The 24657-nt window shown below is 36.6% G+C and overlaps 1 protein-coding gene across 1 annotated transcript; it reads right to left on the minus strand.

The window, feature by feature from the left end:
- Positions 1-832: 832 nt before the first annotated feature.
- LOC107007204 (mediator of RNA polymerase II transcription subunit 25-like) lies at positions 833-23471 on the minus strand. Its single transcript, XM_015205719.2, has 15 exons — positions 23268-23471; positions 20222-20252; positions 19897-19960; positions 19010-19140; positions 17379-17585; positions 17218-17283; positions 15785-15995; positions 12656-12723; positions 11755-12576; positions 9765-9818; positions 9511-9539; positions 5689-5757; positions 5479-5563; positions 1715-1801; positions 833-1605 (listed from the first exon to the last, which is right to left on the minus strand). Exons 1-15 carry the CDS (start codon positions 23360-23362, stop codon positions 1144-1146), a joined length of 2481 nt encoding a protein of 826 aa, XP_015061205.1. The 5' UTR covers positions 23363-23471; the 3' UTR covers positions 833-1143.
- Between the last annotated feature and the right edge of the window lie 1186 nt (positions 23472-24657).

Consider the following 24657-nt stretch of genomic DNA (forward strand, 5'->3'; position numbering starts at 1 on the left):
AAATTTGGTTAAGTTAGGAAAAAAAATATATTTGATCAACTTCAAACGGCCATAACTTAAAGCTCAGGATGATTTAGAGGTACTTTTAGATATTAAAGGAAATCTCTTGGAACGATCTTTCAAACAATGCTGAGTTTGTGCGATTCCGAGTTCGTATTAGTAAGTTATGCCAATTGGAAGTTAGGTTGTTCGATTAATGAATTGACCAATTCGGATTTTAGAAGGGTAGTTTGGTATTTTCCGTACCCAATCAATTAAATCCATTTTTAGTAAATTATTTGGGGTCAAAACTGAGTTGGTTCAGTTTATGCATTTGAAAAATAGAGTTAGGCTTTTCGAGAAAGACCACAAGAAAGATGAGAATAGGAAAAACAAGATTCGCCAAGAACGACTGAATTGTAGATTTCGCCAAAGAATTGATCCTACAAGATAAGTGAGTCTTTCAAAGCATTGGGTTCGTTCACCCACGCGCCAAACATGTTTAATTCAATGAAATTCATTCTAAAAGTTTTTGAAAGTTGATATTCTTGTTATGTATTCTTGAATTTGAATGTCTTTCTTTAATTGGGCTGAATTGAAGAGTTTCTGAGATCTTTGCATTGAGTTATAGAGTTATCTTGAGTTAAAATCTAAAATGAATTTGAGAACAATAGTCGAGTTTAGGGAAATTTGCGCTAGCAAACGAAGAAAGAAAAGAATGGTACAAGGCGTGCCTACACAGCAAAAGTTACTCAGTCCTAGCAAGCATAATGTAAGGGAAACACATTTTAGTAAGTCATATATGATGGTGAAATCTAGTGAAGTGTTGAACCTATGACGTGAATAACTATAGTTGAACAAAAAACCAAACACAATACTGATATTAGATCAATAGAAAATAGGTTGGTGACCAAATATGCAGTCATATGTTCTCACGCCCACGCTCACGCCCAGAAAATTCCTCCCTCTTCCCCTTTTATCTTGCCTTTACAGCCGCCCCAACCTGATTTGAAGGGCACAAGTAATTTCTATGCTAGAGCCTATAACGAATTTGAGTACTTCGAAATTCAATTGTTAAGATATGCACCAAATGCATGGCTACACTTTTGGAATCAACTGCCTGGTCTCACATTTGTACAATGGCTGTCTAGTTCTATGACATTTTCAATTCATAAACCCGCCTCCTGGTATGGTTGGCAGTCCTTGTGATGAACCTTGACTCTGAGACATTAGCTGTGACCTTGCAGGACCTTGCATGTAGGTTTGGTTCATCCCTGTTCCAACCATTGGTTGCTGCTGCTGTTGCTGCTGCATTTGCGGAATCTGCTGCTGCTGCTGCATTTGCGGGATCTGCTGCTGCTGCTGCATTTGGTGAATCTGTTGTTGCTGCATTTGGGGAACCTGTGATTGTTGCAACGGAATCTGCTGTTGTTGCTGCAGTTGCATGAGAGGTTGCTGCTGTTGCTGTTGTTGCAGCTGTTGAAGGGGTTGCTGTTGTAGCTGCGTAAGATGCTGCTGCTGCTGTTGCTGCTGCTGCTGCAACTGTGGATGTTGTGCTTGCAGCTGCTGCTGTTGCTGCTGTTGTTGCTGCTGACTTGGTATCTGTGGCTTAAACACCACCATATCCTGAAGACACAAAAATAGCATTACACCGAAGCACAGTGAAACCATTCCTAAAAAAATTGTCAAATTGATCATCAATGAAATAATGCTAAGAGTACATAACATTTCTTACCCCAGGAAAAAGCATTCCAATCAAGCGGCAGGCTTTATCAGAAACAGACAGAAGCAGTGTCTGCGATGGAAGTTGTATTACCGCACACTGGACAATTTATGGAAAACCACAAGCTTAGTTCATCGAACCAGTTAAAGAAAGAGAAAGCTGTTTCTGGAACAATTAACAAATAACAGAACAAGATTGATGTAAATCTAAGAGCTCTATTACTAAATATAGCCTGCCTCTCTCCAGATATACACAGAGAAAGTAAATAAATAAATCAAGAAGAGGAAAATGGGGAGTGAGATTGCTCAATGCATTATTGTCAACAGACGGGTTAGAAAAGAACATGCAAGCCACCCGTGTAGCTACGTCTTCTTTAGAATAACAAAACAATTTCACCAAAAAATTGTTGAGATGCATGTTAGTTCTGATGCAGATTTCAATTGTAAAATAAATTCAGTTCTCATAGTGGATCTTTAATAAATTTGAAGTTGCAGAGATAGATGTTTTAAGCAGTTAAATCTTTATGTTTTGCTTAAAGATGCGGAATAACCAACATATACAAATGCCATATTTTTTTCCCCAAATAAAAAAGAGATTAAGTGGCCATAGGAATGTCATCTGAATCATCATTTCTCACAATGATGCAAAAACAAGACTGCTGTACTTGGTAAGATCTTCAGCAAGGTTATCACATGTTCAGTAAACAAATTCACCCATCAACCAAACAGGAATGGAAAAAGTAGTTAACTTGTGTAGTCACTTGAGTTCAACTAACGTTTGCAGTAGACTCGCAAATTCTGTAGACAATGCAAAACACCCACGTGAAACTCTAATCTGCAGCTACCTGATGTGTCAAAACTCAAACAGTTCAACCAGTGTTGTGAAAAGCGCGCTTCAAAGCGAGGCGACCCTTGTGCGCTTTTTTATCTTGAGGCGAGGCGATCTGAAAAAAGCTCTCGCTTCAGATGAAGAAGCGAGAAGCGACCCTAAGGCAAAAGCGCAATAAAGCGCGCTTTTTATAAAAAAAAAAGCGACAATTAGGGTTTTTTTTAAAAAAAATTAGGTTTTTTTTAAAAAAATAATCTGAAATATAACCTTCTCTCTCCTCACGACTCTTCTTTCACGACTCTTTCCCCTCTTTCTCTCCTCGCGACTCTTCTTTCACAATACTTCTTTCCCTTCTTTCTCTCCTAACAATCTCGACTGAGGCTGCCTCTCTCTTCAACCTCGACCGCGACTGCAGGTATCTTTTTGTTCATCTCTTTTTTAGCTAATGTTTATTAGTTCATCTCTATGAGTTTCTTTTCTCCTGAAATATACAATCTTAGCCTGTGCTTCATCTCTTCATCTCTCTGAGTTTCGACTACTCTAGTTTTTTCTTCTTCTTCTCTTCTTTTCTTCATCTCTGCTGCCTGCTCTGTTTCTAATTACTGACTGCTGCCTCCTCTGTTTTTTTTTTTTCAATTCTTTTGCTTTTTTTTCTTTTTTTTTTTAATTTTGTGATCAGTCTAGCAGTCTTATTGAAGAATAGGAGTTTGACTCTTTGTGATTTAATTATGTTTTTGATTTTTTGCTTTATGTGTTATGACTTATGAGTATTTTTGCCTATGTAATTTCTTTCAATGTTATGTAATTTCTTTCAATCTAAGAATATATTACCTCTATTTAGTTATTTAATATTTTTTTATTTTTATACTAAATGTCGCTTTTTTTTAAAAAAAGCGCGCGCTTTGCTTCACGCTTCTCGCTTCTATGAAGCAAGCCCTCGTCGCTTTTTTCCGCTTCTCGCTTCCCAAAACACTGAGTTCAACACTGATGCACTAGAATAAGCCTCATTTTTAAACCCACATGAAAGGAAAAAAAAAATGTGTTTCATCTACTCCAGTCGATGACAGGCCTAAACATAATTCACAGACAAATGCCAACTTCCACGTGATTTAAAACCACAAGGTACCCTATTTCAATATCTGAAACAGCAATTAGTGAAAACAGCTACATTTACCTCAAATAGCGATTCCATAAATCATATTGTTACTTCATAAGACTGAAAACTGCAACTTTCAACTTGAGAACTTGATCTCTCCTTCATTGGTCAAGAGAATGGCATGGTGTCTCCTTACATGGTTGTTAATGTATGTGATTAAATAGATGGCATCTCTCTTTACCCTCTGACAGACTATCTACTTCTGGATATTGTGTTCTAGTTGTGGACATTTGGTGTCTTGGGAAAGTAATTAAAAAAATGTGGTTAGTATATCTAGCGTACAAAAATAATATCGGGCTATCGCAGTGGCAACAAATTAACTTATATGGATCAAGCAACTACTGAAGGAGTTGAAATTCGGAAATACAAAAGGGATGGAATTTGTGTGCAATAATGTAGTTGCAGTTCACATTGTATTGAATCTAGTGTTTCACAAGAGGACCAAACACATACAGATTGATTCTCATTTTGTTAGAGAAAAGGTACTTACTCTCAGAAGGTTCGTGCTATAAGTGATCAGCTTCATATATACTCACCAAGTCCCTAGCCAATCCTAGAACAAGTTATATATCTAAGCAGCTTGGTACATATAATTTGCATGCACCAACTTGAGGAGTGTCAGAATCCTGGGAATATTCTATATCGTGTATATATAGTAAGTAGCTTGATTTATTCCTATTATAATTGGATATTGATTTATATTGATTTCCTTTCCTTTTTTGGACATGTAAACTTAGCTATTTAAACCTCAATAGCTTGTGAGGAAAATGAAGTTGAGTTCCCTCTAAAACTCTTGTTTTCTCACAACATTCTATGATACTTTGCTGCCTCATGAGAAAATTATGTTTCTATCCAAGTTTCAGTCACAAGCACCTTGACTTTTGTCTCTAAAAACATCTCTTCAAGATTAACAATCTTCTTCGAGCCATTCATAAATGTTGTTTTTTCTACATTTTCGTCTGCACTGCTAGAGGGGAGATCCAACCTGTGACTATATGTCCTTCTGGTGAGAATTTATTATTCTCATCTTACAATCCACTAAAGACCTCCTTATTACACTTTCATATCTTCCTTAAAGGTTTAAATATGATACCATGTCAAAGAGTGTGACCATCTCATTAAAAAGCTTAAATTTGTTATTTTTTTGAAATAGGTAACTTTGTATTCACACAAAAGAGCTCATCAAGGAATTGATGAGGAGGGATTTACTAACCCCCAAGGCGTGCATCATTCTCAAATCCAAAAAATTTCAAAAATTCACAGTTGGCCTATAAACTCCGCTAAACTATCTACTTCCCCCACTAAATCTTGCTTACACCAAAAAAACAAAAGGCTAAGACACTCATCTTAATCATCTGGGAACTGCTAGTCCTCCCTTCATAGCATTTGTAGAGAAAGCAAATCTTTTATTTACGTAATTATGTTTTTAGCAATGGTCTTGGACAAGCTTCACCTCATGACTTGACTTTTCGGAATGACTTAGGTCCAAAATCCACAATTTTAATGGTTTCAAAGACACCATAATCAAGAATAATAAACTAGGCGACTTGCATGTGTGCAGTTGACATTGCTGCAAGATCAATGCAGTAAACCAATAAAAGAGCTACAATGTAAATCTAGTTTTGCTCTAGCTGCAGAAAATCGGTCTTTTAATTAAAGAACACTACCATAAACGAGAATAGGGCAGTTCAAATGGATGCAACAAAGATGCAGGCAACCTATAAAGAACTACAATGAAAAGGGGTTAGTCTCTAGCTGCTAAAACTCAATATTTAAAAGTAACAACACTTACAAGCTTCTTTTCTTGCAGCTGACTAAGGAACCCATGCTGGTTCATTGCCCGAAAAACTAGAAAATCTGCCTTCCCAACATATTGTCTGATCCAAAACAAAGATGTAATTTTCAGAAAGCAGTAATTGCACTGTGGACGAATAATAAGAAAATGTTTCTAACATGAAAAAGATCCACCAAGCAAAACATTAATTGATCTAAAATGAATTACTTGTTATTCATGTGATCCTGGGAAATAAGGCGAACAATTTGCATTGTTGGAGGCCAATTTGCAGCAAGCCTGACAAAAACACAAAGGACAAATCAATTCCAAGTGTTAATACAGTTAAAAAAACACTGCATTATGGAAGTGAAAAGAAGACTAAAGATGCATAACAGAAAAACAAAAAGATAATTTTCCAGAAATGACATCATTTGCTTCAAATACATAAGAGCATCCTGTATATCATTCCTATGTAGCTTCCACAAATCGAAAGAAGAATCACATTTGGTTTAAGAACTTCTACATCGACTAAACAATTATAGCTGAAAACTAAAATATGAGTTAGATTCCTTCCACAAATTTATTAGTTACCCTAGAGAATTAGATTCCTTCCACACATCAATTCAATATAATGCAATCCGTAGAAGTACAACTTTCATCAAAGGAATCACAAGCATCCAACTAATGCTGCCAGGACACCCCAAAAGTTTGTCATCGCTTAATCCTATTTTTCAAACACTTCAAGATTGGCTAGATCTCACCTGCCTATCCAACGCTAGAGTACATCTGAAAAGAACTCTATTTGTCTGCTACTTCCATTCTTAAGTCTACCAAGGGAAGCAATTTCTCATCCAGTATGGTTGCACATAATGATTGAGGAGATGTCCACTTTACACGCAAGTGGTATTTGGGAACTTGCCCTTCATCCTTCAGGAAATCTATTGTTGGCTATCGTTGGGTTTATGTAGTCAAAGTTGGTCCAGACGGCCAAATTGATCAGCTAAGTCCCGCCTTCTTGCCAAAGGATATCATCAGATATGTGGCTTAATTGTGGTGGTACTTTCCCTCATGTGGCTAAAATAGCATATGTCCACCTCTTTCTATCCATGATTGTTGTTCGCCATTGTCCAATTTATGAATTGAAACATTAAGAATGTTTTTCTCTATGACGACATTGATGATGAAGTTTATATACAGCAACCACTAAGTTTTGTTGCTGAGGGGATGTCTAGTGGTAGTGTATGTCGATCGTACTGGTCACTCTATGGTTTGAAACAATCTCCTCAAGCCTGATTTAGTAAGTGCAACATAGTTATTTAGGAATTCAGCATGACTGGTAGTGAAGCTGATAGTTGTGTTTTATCAACATTCAACTTCAAGTTTGTGTATTTATTTAGTGGTTTATGGTGACAATATAGTTATTATTGACAATGATTGTGATGGTATCACTAGTCTAAACAACATATCTTTTGGCACTTTCAGAAAAATAATTTGGGTAGATTGAAGTTACTTTCTAGGTATTGAGGTCTGTCAGCCTAGATTAGGTATTGTTTTCCTTTTTTAATGATGAGAAACCCGCAACCGCTACCCTTTGGATGCGCACTGGGTAAAATCCCTCACTTCTATGCAATAGCTTGCGAACCACGCAGGAGAGTTTACCTGCATTAGGCAAGCCCGGTGCGACGAGCTCGACCAAGAAGGCAAACATCTTTTTTTGCTAGCAAGGGGTTTCGAAGCTGAAACCTCCAACATGGAAGTCCCAAGCCCAATCAATTGGGTCTTCCTGAAAGGGTATTTTGTTCCTATTTCTTAACAAAAATATGCTTCTGAGATTCTTGAAGAGATAAGATGGGCTGTAAACCCAAAGGCACTCCTATGGAACTGAATGTTAAGCTTATGCTACGACCCATTGACACTCGAGGCTCAAATCCATAAGCAGATCATTGGATACACCAATGTTGATTGGTAGGGTCACCTTCTGATAGACATTCTATGTTTGGTAATTGTATTTTAGAAGCCGGCAATTTTTAGTGCGTTGTTAAAGCAAGAAATAGAGTGTCGTTTCTCAATCTAGTCCAGAACATAATATCAAGCAATATCTATGACAACATGTGAGCTAGTTTGGAGCAAGTGGGTGTTGAAGGATTGAATTTGAAGAAGTAGGCTAGCAATCCGATTTCATAACTAGTTGGTACGTTCGAATAATAAAAAGAAGTTCTCTTTCTAATCCTATTTAGATTCTGTCGGGTGAATACAATCAAACAGAATCCAATTCTGATGCAAAAATTCAAATTAAAAAATGAAATAGAAAAGATACAAAATCAAAAAAAAAATATCACTAAAGGTGGGTTGTAAACCTTATTAGATACCATTGACTCTGGTATCTAATAAGTTTTACATACTATTGGATTTGAACCAATGACTCCCACCGTATGAAAGCAGTACTCTAACCACTGAGTTAAGTAGGTCATTTATCATCCCAAAGAGAACCAAATGAAACCCATCCTGTCGATGGATTATAAATATCATATTACTTGTAACCAATACTAATATAAGGAATACCACTCAAAGAGATCAAAGATTCTTGACGTTACATCATGGAATATTTCTCTTGACAAGAATTTACCTACATGATAAAATATGTATCACAAGCACTAAGGGCTATAGCTCAGTTGGTAGAGCAACTCAGTTTATTGAGTGGCATAACCAAGTGGTGCATCAAATTGGTGTCTCATGAGAGGAATAAACATATTGAGATAGATTGTAACTTCATTGGAGAAAAAACCTCTCAAGAGATACTGTTACTAAGTCTTTATAGTAAAATGATCAGCTTGCATATATTTTCACCAAGTCCCTGGCCCTCGTATTAGTTACATCTGTAACAAGCTCGGTGTAAATAATTTATATGCACCTGCTTGAGGAGGGTGTTACACACACTCTGTATAAAATAGTATCTTGTGTCTCGCATTTATAGGGATATGGATTGTGTCTAAGTTGCTCGGACTAGAGTGTGATATAGGTGTGGATCTTAAGGTCGGATCCTTCGTGATCTAATTTTTATGGATAAAATAGTATCTTGCATCTCGCATTTATAGGGATTTGGATTGTGTCTAAGTTGCTCGGACTCGAGTGTGATAGAAGTGCAGATCTAAAGGTCAATCCTTCATGACCTAATTTTTACGATTCGGGAATATGGATCCCTGTGAAAATACGGGCGTGGGAATTCGCCTAAAATAATTAAAATATTTAGAAATAGAGTTATAAAACCTAAATTATGAGATATTATGTGGAGAACTTGAAGAGAATTGTGGAAGAAGATCAAAGAAAAAGAGGGACATAGAAATTTTATATAAAAGGTATTCTATTTCCTTCATTTCCCAGATTGAGAAAAAATTGTAAAGGGAAATGGGTTATAGAATAATGTCTCAGTTGTAGAAAAAAAGAATTTTATAAAAGATGAATCCCTCAAAAAACAAGTTTCTAAGACTAAATCAGGAATTCCTTGGTGTCTCTACCATTTACTGATCTTGCTAAATTTGAGAGATCAGTGCATCATGACAACAGAGTTCTTTAGGTGTAAAATAAAAGATCTTGCAATTCGAAGATGGGAAAGACAGTAGCATAGCTAAACTTACACTATAAAATACAACTCCCAAATATCCGTACAACTTATGGAAGACAAAAATATAGTCCCTTCACAATCCAACAAGGAATGGGACCGTTGCAACAATAACAGCAGACCCATTGATATCCCACAAGTGGGGTCAGGGGAAGGTAGAATGTATGCAAACTGTACCACTACCTCGAGGAGCTAGAGAGGATGTTTCCGAAAAAACCCCGGGTCAAGTGCAGAAAATCCAAGTACAAAGAAGGAGACAGTGAAGAAAATATAGCGAGTAACAAGGAAACAGTGCGAGTCTACCAGAAGGAAGCAAAACAACAACAAAACAGTGCGATAACTCAAACACAATAAACAACATAGTAGGATTGTTTATTGTAAGTGACATTGTGAAATCACTAAATCAAGCATTTATAAAAATGAAAACTTACGATTCAGAAGCTGAGGCACTCCTATACCCCTGCCACAAGAAATTGGATCACAAGATTTTGTACAGTTAGTAGAGATCCAGCAAACCATTTTACAACATGAAGAGATAAGTAGGCAATACTTCATGTCTCAGCACAAAAGCTGGATTGCCTTCTTTAAGACACTACCACTTAATGATAACCATTAGAAAAAGATCAAAAAACACAAAAGAACTTGTAATCACTAGAAGTTCCAATAAGACAAGTTATAAGCATACCTCCAATCTGGTAATAAATACAGGCTGCCCCTGTCTCTGACCAGATAAGTTTCCCTGCAACATTTTCATTACAAATTATCAGGAGTACTTCATTAACATCATACAGAAATGTAGCTTCTTGTAGGTAGTTTCTAAAAGAAAACAAGATATGGGAAAACATGAATTCGATCAGGATGACGAAAAATTATAGCAAAATAATCAGAGTTTCTTGAAAAGAACAGCAGTTCAAAAAATTGAATAAATACCAACCCAGTTTCTCATTGTAGTATATAACTTGCATATTATCACACTATTCAAGGGTATAGATATATCCTCAGTAAAAACTATAAGTTCAAAATGGTGTTCTTACAACCTCAAGTATGATTTTGCTGGTTCTGCGCAAAGTCTAAAACAATTGTTTCTTTCAAAAGTTAAAGTAATTGGTTATGCATCAGAATAAGTTCTATCCTCAGCCCCAAACATCAGAGCAACCATTAGCAATTCACTAATATTATGTTATGGTTCAAGCAAATCAAACTGTAAGGTGCCTTAGGAAAACTCAAAACAGTGCACTCAAAATAGTTCTCACAGAAAAAGACTTCGAAGCATTAAAGGCCTGAGCTATCTTTTACCTCACCAAGATAACTATACCAGAGTTAATAAAGCATTAGAGGAAAAAAAGCGAAAGAGCCAGCTGAATTCAAAATTATTACCCCTCTCAACTATATGCATATCACTAAATTCAACAAAAGCAAAAACTACATTGCTTATCTGGTAGAACAATTGCTACATGCAAAACCACATGGTTAGTTTTAGCTAACAATTTTGGTCTAGCCCTTAGCATCACAAGATGGCAGTATAGGACTTCACTTCGACTGCCACACTGTTTTAAAAGAGTTTTAACAGACTACAATTTGCATGGAAACACTGTTGTTTCAGTTCCTAAAAAATGTAATTTGGAAGCACCAGCATAAAATATACAAATTTAAATCATCCTCATACTTACCCACCAGTCCACCCACAAAATCAAACTCCATCTTACCTCTTAATATTGTTCCTTCATTATCTCTGTAGTATTTACATCTGGCACATTAGGTTCATTTTCTGAGACTGACATCTGAAATGAATCAGAAAGAAGGAACCCAGCAACTAAACACGAGGTAGCCGCTAGGTGTGAAAAGACAACTAAGATTGGAGATAGCTGATTTTCCAGAAAATCCATTTATAGTAGAGCATATATTCATTCCAAATCCACTTCAAAGATTTCTTTGCCAATTTACAGAATTATCAGGAAATTACTCAAATACCCCTCTTAATTATAACTGCATCTTAATAATCAAATAGTATAGGCAACTGGATATCAAAGTTCAAACACCCCAAAAATATCAATTTAGACATTAACAATTGTGAATCCAACACAAAATGGAAGGATGAAACTGGCTGAGAGACATTATAGCTGGTGCCCAGAGAAATGGTGCAAATATCGCAGTCATGGCAACCCACTAGGTCCTATCGGGCGCGTCTTAAATTCCCCCTTAAATCATAATCACCATATATATGCAATAAACACCTAAAAGTTACTACAAAATAATCTTTGGCACTGTGACTCATAATTATTATATTGAAATGACTACATTGTTACACCACATAACAGAAATGAGATAGACAGAAAGTTCGTCAAGAAAATCACATGTTATAGTGGCCTCTTAATGGTGAAAAACAAAAAAAATCCCATTTCCGTAAGTATCAGATATAGAAATCTCAACAGATATTGTATGGCCAAATCATTTCAGAATTAGAGACTGATTGATTTAAAGCAAAATAAGAAGTTCCAGCAGAGAACATCAAGAAAATATAACCTATGACATTCTAAAAGAACATATATGTAAAATTCATATTTTATCTGTTGTTCAGGCGATGAAAATTTAAAAGCATGAGTTAGTTTCTATAGGAAGTTAGGAACAAAGTCCGCAGTCCAGTTTCAGCCTTTCTACTGATTAATCGGTCTTACCTCCCAAACTTTGACATATTTTGATTGAGCTGATGGCAATGCACCAGATGTTTGCTGTTGAGATAGAGGCATGTTCGCTGATGTGCTGTTCACACCAACTGGTTGCATGCCTGGTTGTCCTTGTTGAGACATCCCTGGAGTAGGCATCATTGTGCCAGTTCCGGAAGGCAAACCAGTTGCACCCAGCCCAGTCAGCATATTCTGGTTCATCCCTGTCCCACTTGGCATCATTTGTGTGCCTGGTATATTACCTTGGCTCATTCCAGGAACTGTTTGACCAGTCATACCAACACCTCCTTGGTTATTATTCAAAGGCTGTGAAATACTAATGTTTGAATTCCCAGACATACTGGGAGCAGTTGAAGTGAATGAAGAAGGAGCTGAGTTTTGTGTATTCTGTGCACTTCCTGCTAGTGGAACAGCCCCAGTCATTGTTGTCACACCTGATTGCCCAGATGATAATACAGCTTGAGAAGCAGGGACGGAAGATGCCATTCCACTAGATATCATACTTGAAAGCATAGGGGTGCCACCCATAGATTGCAGTCCTATAGAAGTCCCCCCGCCTAGAACTTGGTGTGCCTGAGCAACACCGTTCAAGATTTTGACATTTGCTGCTGCAGCAGCAACCGGACGTAAGGACTGAGTCATACCACTGACTATGGGTTTCATCTCCTGAACATTCTCAGTATGTGATGCCATCTCCTGAGAAACAGAAAGAGGAGAAGAAGCTTGCAAACTTGGAACCGGTTGAAGAGCAGGACGAACAGACGGAATATGTGAAAATCCAGGTCCAGTCATGGGGGTCACAGTGTTGGGCTCCTGAAAACAAATATTATAATATCATAGCATCTATGAAATATCTGTGTAGCGAGCAGGTGTACAAGTTGTTGAATCTTACAATTTTTACAGTTGCAGGAGGAATATTTCCAGCGGAAATTGGTGGTCGACTGATAACAGATACATTTGCTGAGAGGTAAATAAAAAGAGAATTAGTAGCCCTCCAACAGTACAATTGCAGAGTAATTTATATATCCCAGCATACTATATATTAGACTACAGTAATACACTTATAAACATTTATCCAGTAACTTTTTTATCAACTAAAACTGTAATTTTAGAGAGTTCTCAACATTATGTAACATAATTAATCCTCAGATATGATAAAAAGATGGATACATGTAAAAGATGCCAAAAGTATCATCACCATGTGGCCACATTCACCTCAACCAAATTAGGGAAGACTAGGGGAGGGATAAATTGAAATTTTTAGCAATAGACAGTAGACACTACAGCTGAATTAGGAGTTGAACAGTTCAGCAATTAGTTGTCTATCCAACTGATCGTGCTTGAACTCCAAAAATTGAAACAAATTACACATGAAAAAGATTACACAGAACGAATTGCACAGTGGAATGAAATCATTCCCCAACATATATCAGGATGAATAAAGTTCAAATATTGGTTTTACTTATTTTTCTATGGGTTAAATGTTTTGTCTATTCAACAGCTTGACCCTGCCGACTTCAAAATAAAGAGGGGGCTATTATTCTTAGTTTTCCTTTATTGCACATTTGGACTTTGTTAGTGTTTAGGTATACTTTCACAGTATTGTAAAGTGTTCCACACTGGACAAGTACAAATATCCTCATTGTAAAGTCTGTTTATAAAGGAATAGAAGTGTGAGAAACTAAAGTCACACAAGTTTTTCCCGTGTTCTTTGGTATTAGCGTGAAAAATTTACTGTGCAACATACAACGACTTCCGCGAGAGAGAAACCGTCATCCTGCAGTTATTTCTGGTGACAGCAAAGTTGTCTTCTTCAAAACTATTTTTCATCGGTGTTGTGCACAGTGCAATACCAACACCACCACTAGTCCATCGGCGTATGATTACCTAGTCCCAGCAAACCCAACCGGCAAGAGCATTACTCGTGCAGGTGACAGACTAGACAGACCAGACAATTCCAGCGAGATCAAGCCATATGTCGGTGCCCGTGAGGTTTTTTGGCCATCCTCCAATGATGCACTTTCTTCTGTGATGTTCATCAGGTCATTCTGGCCACCAGAACACCACCTTCAAGAAAACAGCTTCAATTACTGGTGACTCCCAGACTTCCTTCTTTTATCCCTGAGGTCACCTAGCCTGTCTGAGTCCATCTCATGCGGTGTTTCTGAAAGCAAGACGCCAAAAAAGCGAGACCAAAACACTAGTGGTCAATGAAGTGGGTTGAGAACCATGAGGTCTCGCATTCAAAGATCCAGAAGAAATAAGAACACTAGGATTATTTCACCCCATTTGTCTTAGCCTTGGTGGATTGGTACCTGATGGTGGTGGAAGGTGGCAGTTATCCCATGGAATTAGTCAAGGTGCACGCAAACTAGCTCAGACACCACAGTTATTAAAAAAAACGAGAGAAGTGAAGCACTCACATCAAGTGAAGCTAAACGGGCTATACGGGACTTGCATGTTGATTACAACTATCTTTATATTGTCTAAATCTTTTTCCTTGTATGTACTGGCAAGTTCAACAAACTTATGCAAGCGATTAGCATGATTCCGAGCGAAGCTGATAACTTTGTATTTTATCGATACTAGGCCTTAAATTTATGTTCGAACCAAAGCTAATCACTTTGTTCATGTGGATGAAATGATTATCACTTGCATTGATCAAGAGGGCATTAACAGCTTGGAACAACATCTCTTTCAGAACTTCCATACCTAGGTAAATTCTGGTATTTTCCATGTTTTGGGTAGATTAGTCCCAGATCAAGTATTGTCATTTCACAACAGCAGTGTTCTGGAAAGTGAGAAGCGAGATAAAGCCACAACAAGAACGGGAATAGAAAAATACACCTAATCTCGTTTTTCATAACCGATGCTTCAGGCTCGCCTCGCTTCTTCTACTGAAGTGAGTGCTTTTTTCATCTCACCTAGCTTTAGTGACCTAAGTTGATTATGTCTGAGATTGCCATAAGACCTCCCTCTTGGAAACTGGCTAATCAAACAGGGGCAACCCATTTTACTTTTTTAAAAATTTTCTGCTTACTTGCCTTATTATATTATGGTAGTACAATGTTTTGCATGAAAATACAGTAGATGAATAATCATTTGCTGTAAAATTATTTATTTGAATATATCATATTTCCTATCAGAATACGATTAACCAACATGTAAACTAATTGATTACGATAAATCGAATCAGATTTTGCTCTTTTTTCTGATGACAATTGTGACTTATGAACTTACATGGATCAAACAATTACTAAAAGATGGAGTTTGGGGAAGCTACTCAAATGGATATTGTTTGTGAGAATCATGCTGCACTCTGTATCGCCTCAAATCTCGTTTTCCGTAAGATGACCAAGCACTAAGAGATTGGTTGTCACATTCAAAAGATACTTTTAGCAGATATGGTCACAAAATTTGTAAAGTCTAATTATTAGCTCGCATTCATACTTACCAGCCTTTCCAGGCCCTCGAGTCTCGAGTTAGTTATATATGTACAATCTCGGTATGCCTGACCAGTTTAAAAAGGTATAAATATCCTCACTGACGTCACACATTCCTATACACACTTCCTCTCATGTTCTATATTTTTTTAATGAAGTAAGAATTAGTACTAAAGCACTGTGTATGTGCTGATTACAAAAGAGATATTGTTAGCTCTATTCAAAAGTCCTATGCTAGGGATGGGAAGATAACAAAATCCAAAAGAGACTCAGGGAGATAACAGGGTATAGACTGCTCCAACTACTTAAAGCAACTAAACATTGAACCTTTAGGAAGTGCAAGGAGTTGCTAAATCATCAAAACACCTTCGGTTTCTTTTACTCGTGTTCTATTTCTCATTAACTTTATCTTTTGGTGTGTATTCCTATATTTCTATTCACAAAATTACACTGCCAAAAACGGAAGTGCAAAGAAAGAGCACACAAATGAATAAAGTATTATCAGGCTGAGCAAACGCTCCTACAGAGTCAGTATATGATAAAGGTGGAAAATAAGTTTCTAAAAAAAATGAACAAACCTGCTGAATTAGAAATTGATTGTGTGCCAGAAACTGGAAGAACAGAAGACACATCCATCTTGACAGGGCTGTGATTTGACGCCAAATTGGTCATTCCAGAGCGACTGAAAGCAGCACGAGCCTCGATGAAGTTTTCGGATATCAGAACAAGAAAGTTTGGATTCTTGGCCGTATCAATGGGCGGGTCAGCTGCTCGTGGATTGTGTTTTCCCTGTATCCGACAAAATTCACACTTAGTTCCATTTTTACAAAAAAAATCTAAAAGATAAAAGAACATCAGGATAACAGTGTGAGCAGAGTGAGAGAGATTATAAGTTCCTCTTGCTTTCATGGAAGACAGACCTACTGCCAAGAATCATGAAATGATAGAATGAAGATAAGTATCATGGAGGATTCCAAGACAATGTTAAACGATAAATACTTTATCCACAATGGCTTATAAGGTTGATCATATCTAAGCACTTATGAAGGCTAAATGATTCTGCACCACTATAGGATGTTGCATACTCTCAAACTCGGACTCCTAAAATGAAAAAAAAAGAAAAGTTAATGAATGTCACTGTGGAGCTCATGGATATTCTTACTACTGATAAACAAGCATAGAGTTTGAAACAAATGGAACTATAAAGTCCACTTGCATCACCTTCCTCTACTTAAAACTAAGTGATAATGTCATGTGGTTCCATCATAAATTCATATTTTTTAACTAGTGAGATAGCCTCCATGACGTAAGTATTGAAGGAGTGAGAAGTGCTCCAAAGATTACTCCATTAATGACACTCCAAGAATATATAATATGTCGTACACAAATCATTTAGAATCATGTTGTAAATATATGGCACCTGGGCCTAATGCAACCTCAAAAGTTAGTCATGAGGGGAGGATTGCCCAAATCCATATAAGCAGATTACTAGTCCATTCCCTAACCAATGTGGGACTCCAACCCACTCTAACTCTCCCCCTTCACGCCAAGACCCTAATGGAGCATGGACTCAAAGCCCAAACGGGGATTGACCTGGCTCCAATACCATGTGAAAAATAAAGGAGAAAAATATAATTGAATTGTGTATCTACATTATTACATTGAGCCCTATTTATAGACACTACATTGCAATCGTTAACCAAGTAGGATTCTATATGTTATTCTCATTCCTGTTCTAATTCTAACACATGTAACTTGCCCCAATCCTAAGCATAGAATCATGATAAATGAGTCACAAAGTCAGTAACTTTCTGGTTCAAGAGAGTGTAATAATATTGTTTCTGTCGAGGTCAGACAAAGCATGCAAGAAGTCAATCAGCAACTAGGAGAAATTGAAGACAGTAAATATTGTAGGTATCAGGAACAAAGAAGAGTCAAGTTTCAACACAATACAAACAGTCTTTGATAATAACCAAAAAGGAAAGAAATCAATGAAGTTGGCCACAGTTACCACATCATATATTGCTCTTAGTTTTGGAAGCTTTTTTGGGCATAGAACTGACAGGGAAATAGAACACTGCAACGGAAAGAGAAACTTGTTAGCAAAGAATGAAGCAGAATACGTGAGGGGAACGCCAGGGTTTTAAAAAGTAAAAGGCCTTAGATCAGTACCTGAGGGAATGCCTTTGCAACTGTCTCAGCATCAGCTAGTCGACTATCTGTTTGTGCTTCAATATTTTCGTTCTGCTCCAGTTTCTGCATCTGTGGTCGATAAACTGGTGTAGGCAACGGATAGGGGTTGCTTCCAGAAATAAGTATGCAATGTTTTTTCCCTTCCATTTTTTGTTGACTTTGGTTACCATTTGGTACAGAAAACATCTGAAGGAAGCATCAGTCTAGTTACATATATATGTTAATAAATTGAAAGGCTCCTCTTCTCCATGGAGTTAGATGAAGAGCTTAAATACATAAAGTTATTCCTTAGAAGAATCGAAAACAAAAAGTCAGCACTGATAAAGAAAGCACGTGAATTTGATAAGATCATAGAGGAAAGAGAATGGAGAAGGAAGAACATTGAAGAGGCTAGTATGACAAGGGAGCTAGAGGAAATAGCAAGATATGCGGGAATCTCATGGACAGAAGTCTAGGTAAATCTAATTGAAACATGGTGATAGCAATCTCAAGTTCGTTTAAAAGATAGTCAATGCACATAGAAGATACCACCTATTGAGAGACTCAAAGTAGAATGAACAACGAAGAAGAGCCCAAGGAGATAAATCAGAGAAACCTGGCAAGGGGTGGTGAAAAGAGGTTAATGTTGGAAGAGACAATGTCTATTGATGGAGATTGTTTGATACTAATTAGAAGTGTTTAAACCTCAATCTTCCATATGTTATTTTTGTATTCCCTATGCCAATCAAAGTGGTAAAAAGTTGATAAAAAAATTGATCAGACTTCTTGTGGAAAGGAATAAGAAAAAGAGAGAATAAGTGATTTCTGTGTGTGTGTGAGTGTGTTATGATTTACACTGGAATTTCAATCGGGGGTGTATATTGCTAGTGGAGACTAGGGAAGGAAGGAGTGTAGGGGGGAAAGGAAGACGATGGGGAAAGTCAAGTGTAAGTTAAGAAATTTTGAAGGAAGAAATTCTTGGCCAGAACAAATGGTGTCGAAGTCGATAACGAATTGGGTAAAGAGAACTCAAAATGGTGAAAAACAAAATAAGATGAAACATATGAAAAGATGATAATATCCCTGGACTAGTGAACCAATTTTGAAGCAAAATTTAAACCGGCTCATTAGTAAGTTTGGGTTGAACCGTGAGGACCATCTGGATCAAAGGTCCATGACATTTTCTCCAAGCTATGAATAATCTAGACCAATGGACTTTGTAATGCAGCGACAATGCCTGAAAAAGACATGGCACGGCAATGTTTGATGGAGCTCTGAGAGCTCACTTGAATGAAGGAAATTAAGGGGAAAGGGACAGGGGAGTAACGTGAGGCCCAAGAGAGAGTCAAAACTCAATGGACTCGCTTCCTCTAGAAGCGAGGAAGGCAGACAACTTTAGGAAGGCAACTAGAGAGGGTGGCGACCGTGGCGTACAGTATTATTTCAAAAAGGGCTTTCAGTGTAACTTAGTGAGCTATCTACAGAATTGGTGGTTATCAACCAAAACGTTATCTGTCTAACACATATCACATGTGATTCATAAAGGTCATTTCGATTATTGATATTATCACATGACAACAATAGAGATGCAAAGTTCATTTTTTAAACAACTTAAAATCAATGAAACACACCACTAATGCTTCAGCAAGTCCTTCTGCAACTGCAGCGTCATTGAAACCACCTCCTGAAAAAGGTATAGCTGAAAGCCACTGCAAAAAGGTATCCATGTCTTTTGTCCAGCCACTCCGCTGAACCAGGCAAGCTGCATAAAAGATAGTAGTATAGAAGAAGAACAGGAAATAAAATTGTCAAGCAAAAAGAAAAAGAGAAATATGTGTCTTGGAAAAAAAAAAGATTAGTGAGAGACAGACTTGAAAAACGGGAATTCTTTTTTGACACAAGATCAAAATTGAATAATCCCCTTCAAAGATTATGTTGCTGTGGGCCTGTGGCCACAATTTCTTTTTTCATTTTTCATTTTTCCTTATTTGGGGAAGAGAGTAGGGAGGGTAATATCACTGAAATTACAACAGATCATAAAATCCACTAGAATATCACTGAAATAAATCAATTTGAAAGTTAAGAAATTGAAGTTGACTGTAAGACGTTATCAAGAGGATTGATAGAGGATCTATCAATCCTATGCGCATTTATAGACTCATGAAAGTCAGATACAAAAATAATTCATAAATCATGGATCAAAAGTGTCACAACTAAGTTATTTAAACTCTATGCTGAATAGATAGATTTGGCATGTAAGAATCACATTATTAGATAGTTTCCACATCATGGAGATGGTACACACACCACCTAGAAAACAGCCCAGAAATCATGGAATGATGCAGATTTCATCTGGACATACCATAATACCATTACTGAAATTTTTCCCCTGTTTGAGAGAGATTTCAGACTGGGATAGAAAATGGTTTTAAGCGCATGACTCAACAAGCTCTCATGCTTGAAATTGCAATTAAATCAGCTAACAGAACCAGAAATTAAGAACAAGAAAAATACAAACCACTATAAGGACCATGTGTATTAAACATGACCAAGGAGACCTCCACATCGGCTGCAGATGATTTCTGGAATTTCAAAATGGAAGGTAAAATTAGCCTAGCTAGTAGAAGAACGTACAATCAATTGCTTCAACTTAGATAGCATGGAATACTGTTTTCTTTTTCAACGGCAATTTGGAATGTAATGGGACATGCTTATTTGAGTTATAAATTACGTTGTTCATGATGAATATTGAGATATTAAATTTACTCATACAACATTTCCACCACATAAATAATATAGAAGAATAACCAGTTTACAAAATGAGCCATTTAGAATATGCGAACCTGTGAAGTTGAGTCCACTCCAAAAAAGCACCTGCACAAATTACCAAAAGGCTATTACTCAGAGAACTTTATCTTGAATACTACTTGTAGGGTTTAATATGACCAACTTACAGAACAGGAGACCGATATATTAACAACAGCTTCGCTATAATTAGGTAACATATATACAATATATCAACCAACTATTAGGGGAACAGAAAGCACTTTAATTTTCTTTGTTTGGTGGCTGCAGGAGTGATGCTATCGGCTAGGGCTTTAAAGTTCCATACAGAGGTATCAGAGGGATCTAAACCAAAAACTCTTCCACGAAAAAAAATTGAAAATAAGGACATCAAAGAAAAATGATATGGATGGCCAGTTAAAAGCGTCCAATCATCATATAAAGTTTTAAGACAATCTAATTTCATTGAAAGGATGGAACAACCATGAACAAGCTCCATAACAACACACTGGCAAATGAAAAAATTTATGCATGTGTTGATTCAAATACTAAACAAACATCAGACTTTAGAAGAACCACACGGCGGAGGTTTCTGCATCAGCCATTCAAGCCAAACAAACTCCCCAACTGTTTCAGCTAAAAGATCAGAAAGCCAAACAAAAATAAATAGCCATGGTAAAGCAAGATAAAAGGAAGAGCTGAGTAGGTGAAGGAGGATGAATTCTCAGTCATTTGCTCAACAAAACATGTGTTTTTGCTTGCATATGTGCGGCTCAGCATATTTGAGAAGAACACCGAACTGATATCAATTCAAAATTGGATGATCTCACCTTTCAGAAATACCAGTAAAAGAAAGAACTAAGAAGCATCTCAAATGAAGAAACCTAACTGAAAATCGATAGAAATCTATAATTAAGTAGACCAGCGATAGAAGGTCAGAAAGCAGGTCTAGTTATCCCTCTCAGTGGTCAACAAGAATTGTTAGCAAAAGAAACCTGCAAATGTACCTTTCCATGACTACAATAATTTTTTCCCTTGAACATATTCTTCTCGTTAGCAACCTGAGCTTGCCCCTAGAGGGGAAACATATACATGACCTTGAGTGGCATATAATCAACCTTGTCATGGACAGGGTTATATATAGTAAATAACCAAAATGAGTTGCATCCACACCATATGGATAGAGGATTTTCCCTGGTAGTCTTGGATAGACTATACTCCCATTTAAACATGGCAGTATATTAAAAACATCTTAATAAATCCTTCATTCGAATTGTGCCCAAATTTTCAAATATAGATATTGATTTAAGATTTCTCAATAGTTAATCTTAAGTTTAAATTTAAAATCTGCATTTAATACTTCTCCAGACTTTATATATCTTACTAAGCAGGGAATGTAGTGAGCCAGCAAGTCAACTAACAGTCTAAGAAATTGAGGGTCTCAATAAGTTTATTGGATTGAGAAAAATATGCCAGAAAGATAACTGTAATGCATGCATAATAGTTGGCAAAGCAATAATATCTTAAACAGCATAATTCAATTAACATGGCTTCTTTTAGTTTCCTTCAACCCAAGAACGGAAGTAATATAATTGGAAGTCGTTTATCCAGTTTTACTCCAAAAAGCCTATTTCTAAACTACTATTATTGCTGAAATGCCTCTTCTGAAAGAGCATTAACCTTGTTTACTTATCCTTTCATAAAAATAGTTCCATCCATGCAGAAGATTAAAATACACTGTTGATTCCAAGCTCCGCAGACTTAATCAACACGCGACTAAAAAGTTAGAGAAAAAGGTGAGCAACATTTTCCTATTAAATGATCATATTTCCCTTATTCATGCTTATCTGTATACCTAAGGGCTTGGTCTATTTAATTTTTGCTAGAATAAGAGGGGAAATTTGTCGGTCTAAATAATTAACATCGGATTTGTGTTGCCTAAAGGTTTCACTTTGACTATCTTCTCCAACATTTTGACTTTGAAGGGGTAAAATGCATATATTTTGTTTTCTTGATGTCACATTTTGGTTGTTTAACATCCTCATTGTCTATTGCTGCAGTATTACCTCACATTTAAAGAAAGCAGATGAGCAAGACTATGGTGCCACTATAAATTCAATTAAACACAATAAATATAAATCAGCTAAGTAGTCAAAGAGGAGAGATAGAATAGAGTAACCAAATTTCTGAAAAACAAAGACCACAGCTGTTGAAACTTGAAAAGAAGAATCACTGATTGAGAGCCTTAAGAAATGAAAAATGAGAGAGATACGAGATGATGAAGGTTGCCAGAGAATTCATGGAGAAATAGTAATTGTGTGAACAAGAAATTGTAAGTAGGGTTTACGTTACTAAGGCTGTTGCCTCGACTCTTAAAAATGTCATGAGGTGGATGTCGGATACTTCAAAAGTAGTACATTTTTGGAGGATCCGACAAGGTTGCGGCAACATTTTTGGAGATTACGAGCAACTTAGGTTTAGGGTTTGAGAGAACCATGTAAACAAAAGATCTTATAGAAGGGAAGGGTGGGTAAAGTGCAAAGGTTGGAAATTCCAATCATTGCAAACAACTACGAGTTCTTTAACCGCCTCCCTTCAGGAATTAGACTTTTTGTAAGCCATTCATTCTAATTTTCATTTTTCAAAGTTAAACTTTGGTATCAAGGCTTCAAAAGTTTCCCATATTAGTTCAGAGAAACTCAAATGCTATGTGCACATGATTATCACATAGAGAAATGGTATTCCCCTGAGCACAGCATTTTCTCAATGATTTACTAGCATCGGAATGCAGCATTTTCCGTAAAAGATATTTACAAAATTGAATAAATAAACAACTCAATGTATTCATAGTAGACGAGTTTGAATCTATGGTCTGCTGAGGTCAGGAGTTGGATTCCAATAGCTTCTGACCATAATTTTGATTAAATTCGGGTAAAGGTTGAGGTTTTAATCCCCATCCTAAACTAGGGAAAGATAATCGGCCGACATAACAATTCATCCAAATAACGAAAATCAATGGCTGAATTCAGGATAAAATACTAAAACAAAAATGGGAACAAGTAGAAAAAACAAAAACTGAAAATTTAAGTGTATGAAAATGAGTACCTGATAATTTTATCAAGGTAATCGGAAACGATGATTTTCCAGTAAGGGCCCAACACAGCGGTGCCTTCAACGGCGACGATCAGTTTGTCCACCATCGCTGCTTTAACCAACTGCTTGATTTTCCCTTTCCACGTCCAACCTTGTCTTGTTTATTCTTTTCTTATAAAATATTACTCTTTTGACAATAATAATTTTGTGCAGCAGCCAAAAACACAAAATGTTGACTTATAAATACTATCCCTAGGGTTTGTTTGTTTTTTAATTTATTTCCCTAATATTTAACATTTATATATATATATATATGGAAATAAATAAATTCTCACTAAGAATAACACACCAAAAAAAATTGTGGTAAATATTGTATTATGGTAAGTCACTGTACTAAAAGCAACTTCCATTGCAAATCGTTGTGTGATCGTTTCTTCCAAAGTTATACAATTACTTCCAAATACGTATATTCGTAATTGGAAGTTGGGAGTTTACATTAAAAAAAATAAGAATAGAAGAGGACTCTATGTGGTTTTTGTTCACAAATGAAGTTGTTTAAGTAGATGAAGAATTTCGGAAAATGTCAAGTCTCATATGATGACCTGCGGACTGGCAAGATGGTTTGTAGAGTGGTCTGCGATTCAAAGAGAGGAACCGTAGGAGTGTCCTAGAAAAAAATTGAGGAACTTTGGGTTCTATGAGAGGGCCCTACGGATCGTAGGAAGGACTTTGTAAAAGTTGACCCCAAATCTCAGTCTTCATTACTCGATCTACAGTTGATTAGTACGAACAGTAGAAGTTTCTATGATCTGTAGGTGGCACCCATAGAGTCGGTCCCACAATATTTAGTAGGGATATTCCAGTGTTTTCCCACCCTTTCTAAGCTTAAACCCCAACATTTTTACCTCTAATTAAGGGCTAAACATTGTTGATCAACTCTTTTAGGTTCATTAGCACTCCCAAGACTTAGAGTAATCATCCATGATGGTAGGGTTTTCAAGCATCTTCTTCAAGTTCTTCGCGTTTCTTAAAAAAAAAATTGTTCTTCCAAGTATATAAGGTTATTCATAGTGATAGACTGAGTTTGTCCTCATGCCCTACATCTAAATTCAGTCAATAAGAGTCTAATCTAGGGTAATACCCTTAGTTTTGAGAATTCTTGATATGAATTATGTTATCAATTTCAAGTTCTAAATTCTTGATTTTGAGTTGCAATATATTATGCATCGAGATCTTCGAGTTGTTTTCCATGTTTATATTTCCACTTGAACTCTATGATGAGTGGTAGATTTTCACTCATTTGAGGTCTTTTTATTTCAACAATTAGTGTCCTCGTTGCCTGTTTATGTCCTATCTTGATGATATTTTGAGGTTTTTAAGGTATGAAGGATAAAGGACAAGG

The sequence above is a fragment of the Solanum pennellii genome, chromosome 12 (assembly GCF_001406875.1).
Source record: "Solanum pennellii chromosome 12, SPENNV200".
Taxonomy (NCBI): domain Eukaryota; kingdom Viridiplantae; phylum Streptophyta; class Magnoliopsida; order Solanales; family Solanaceae; genus Solanum; species Solanum pennellii.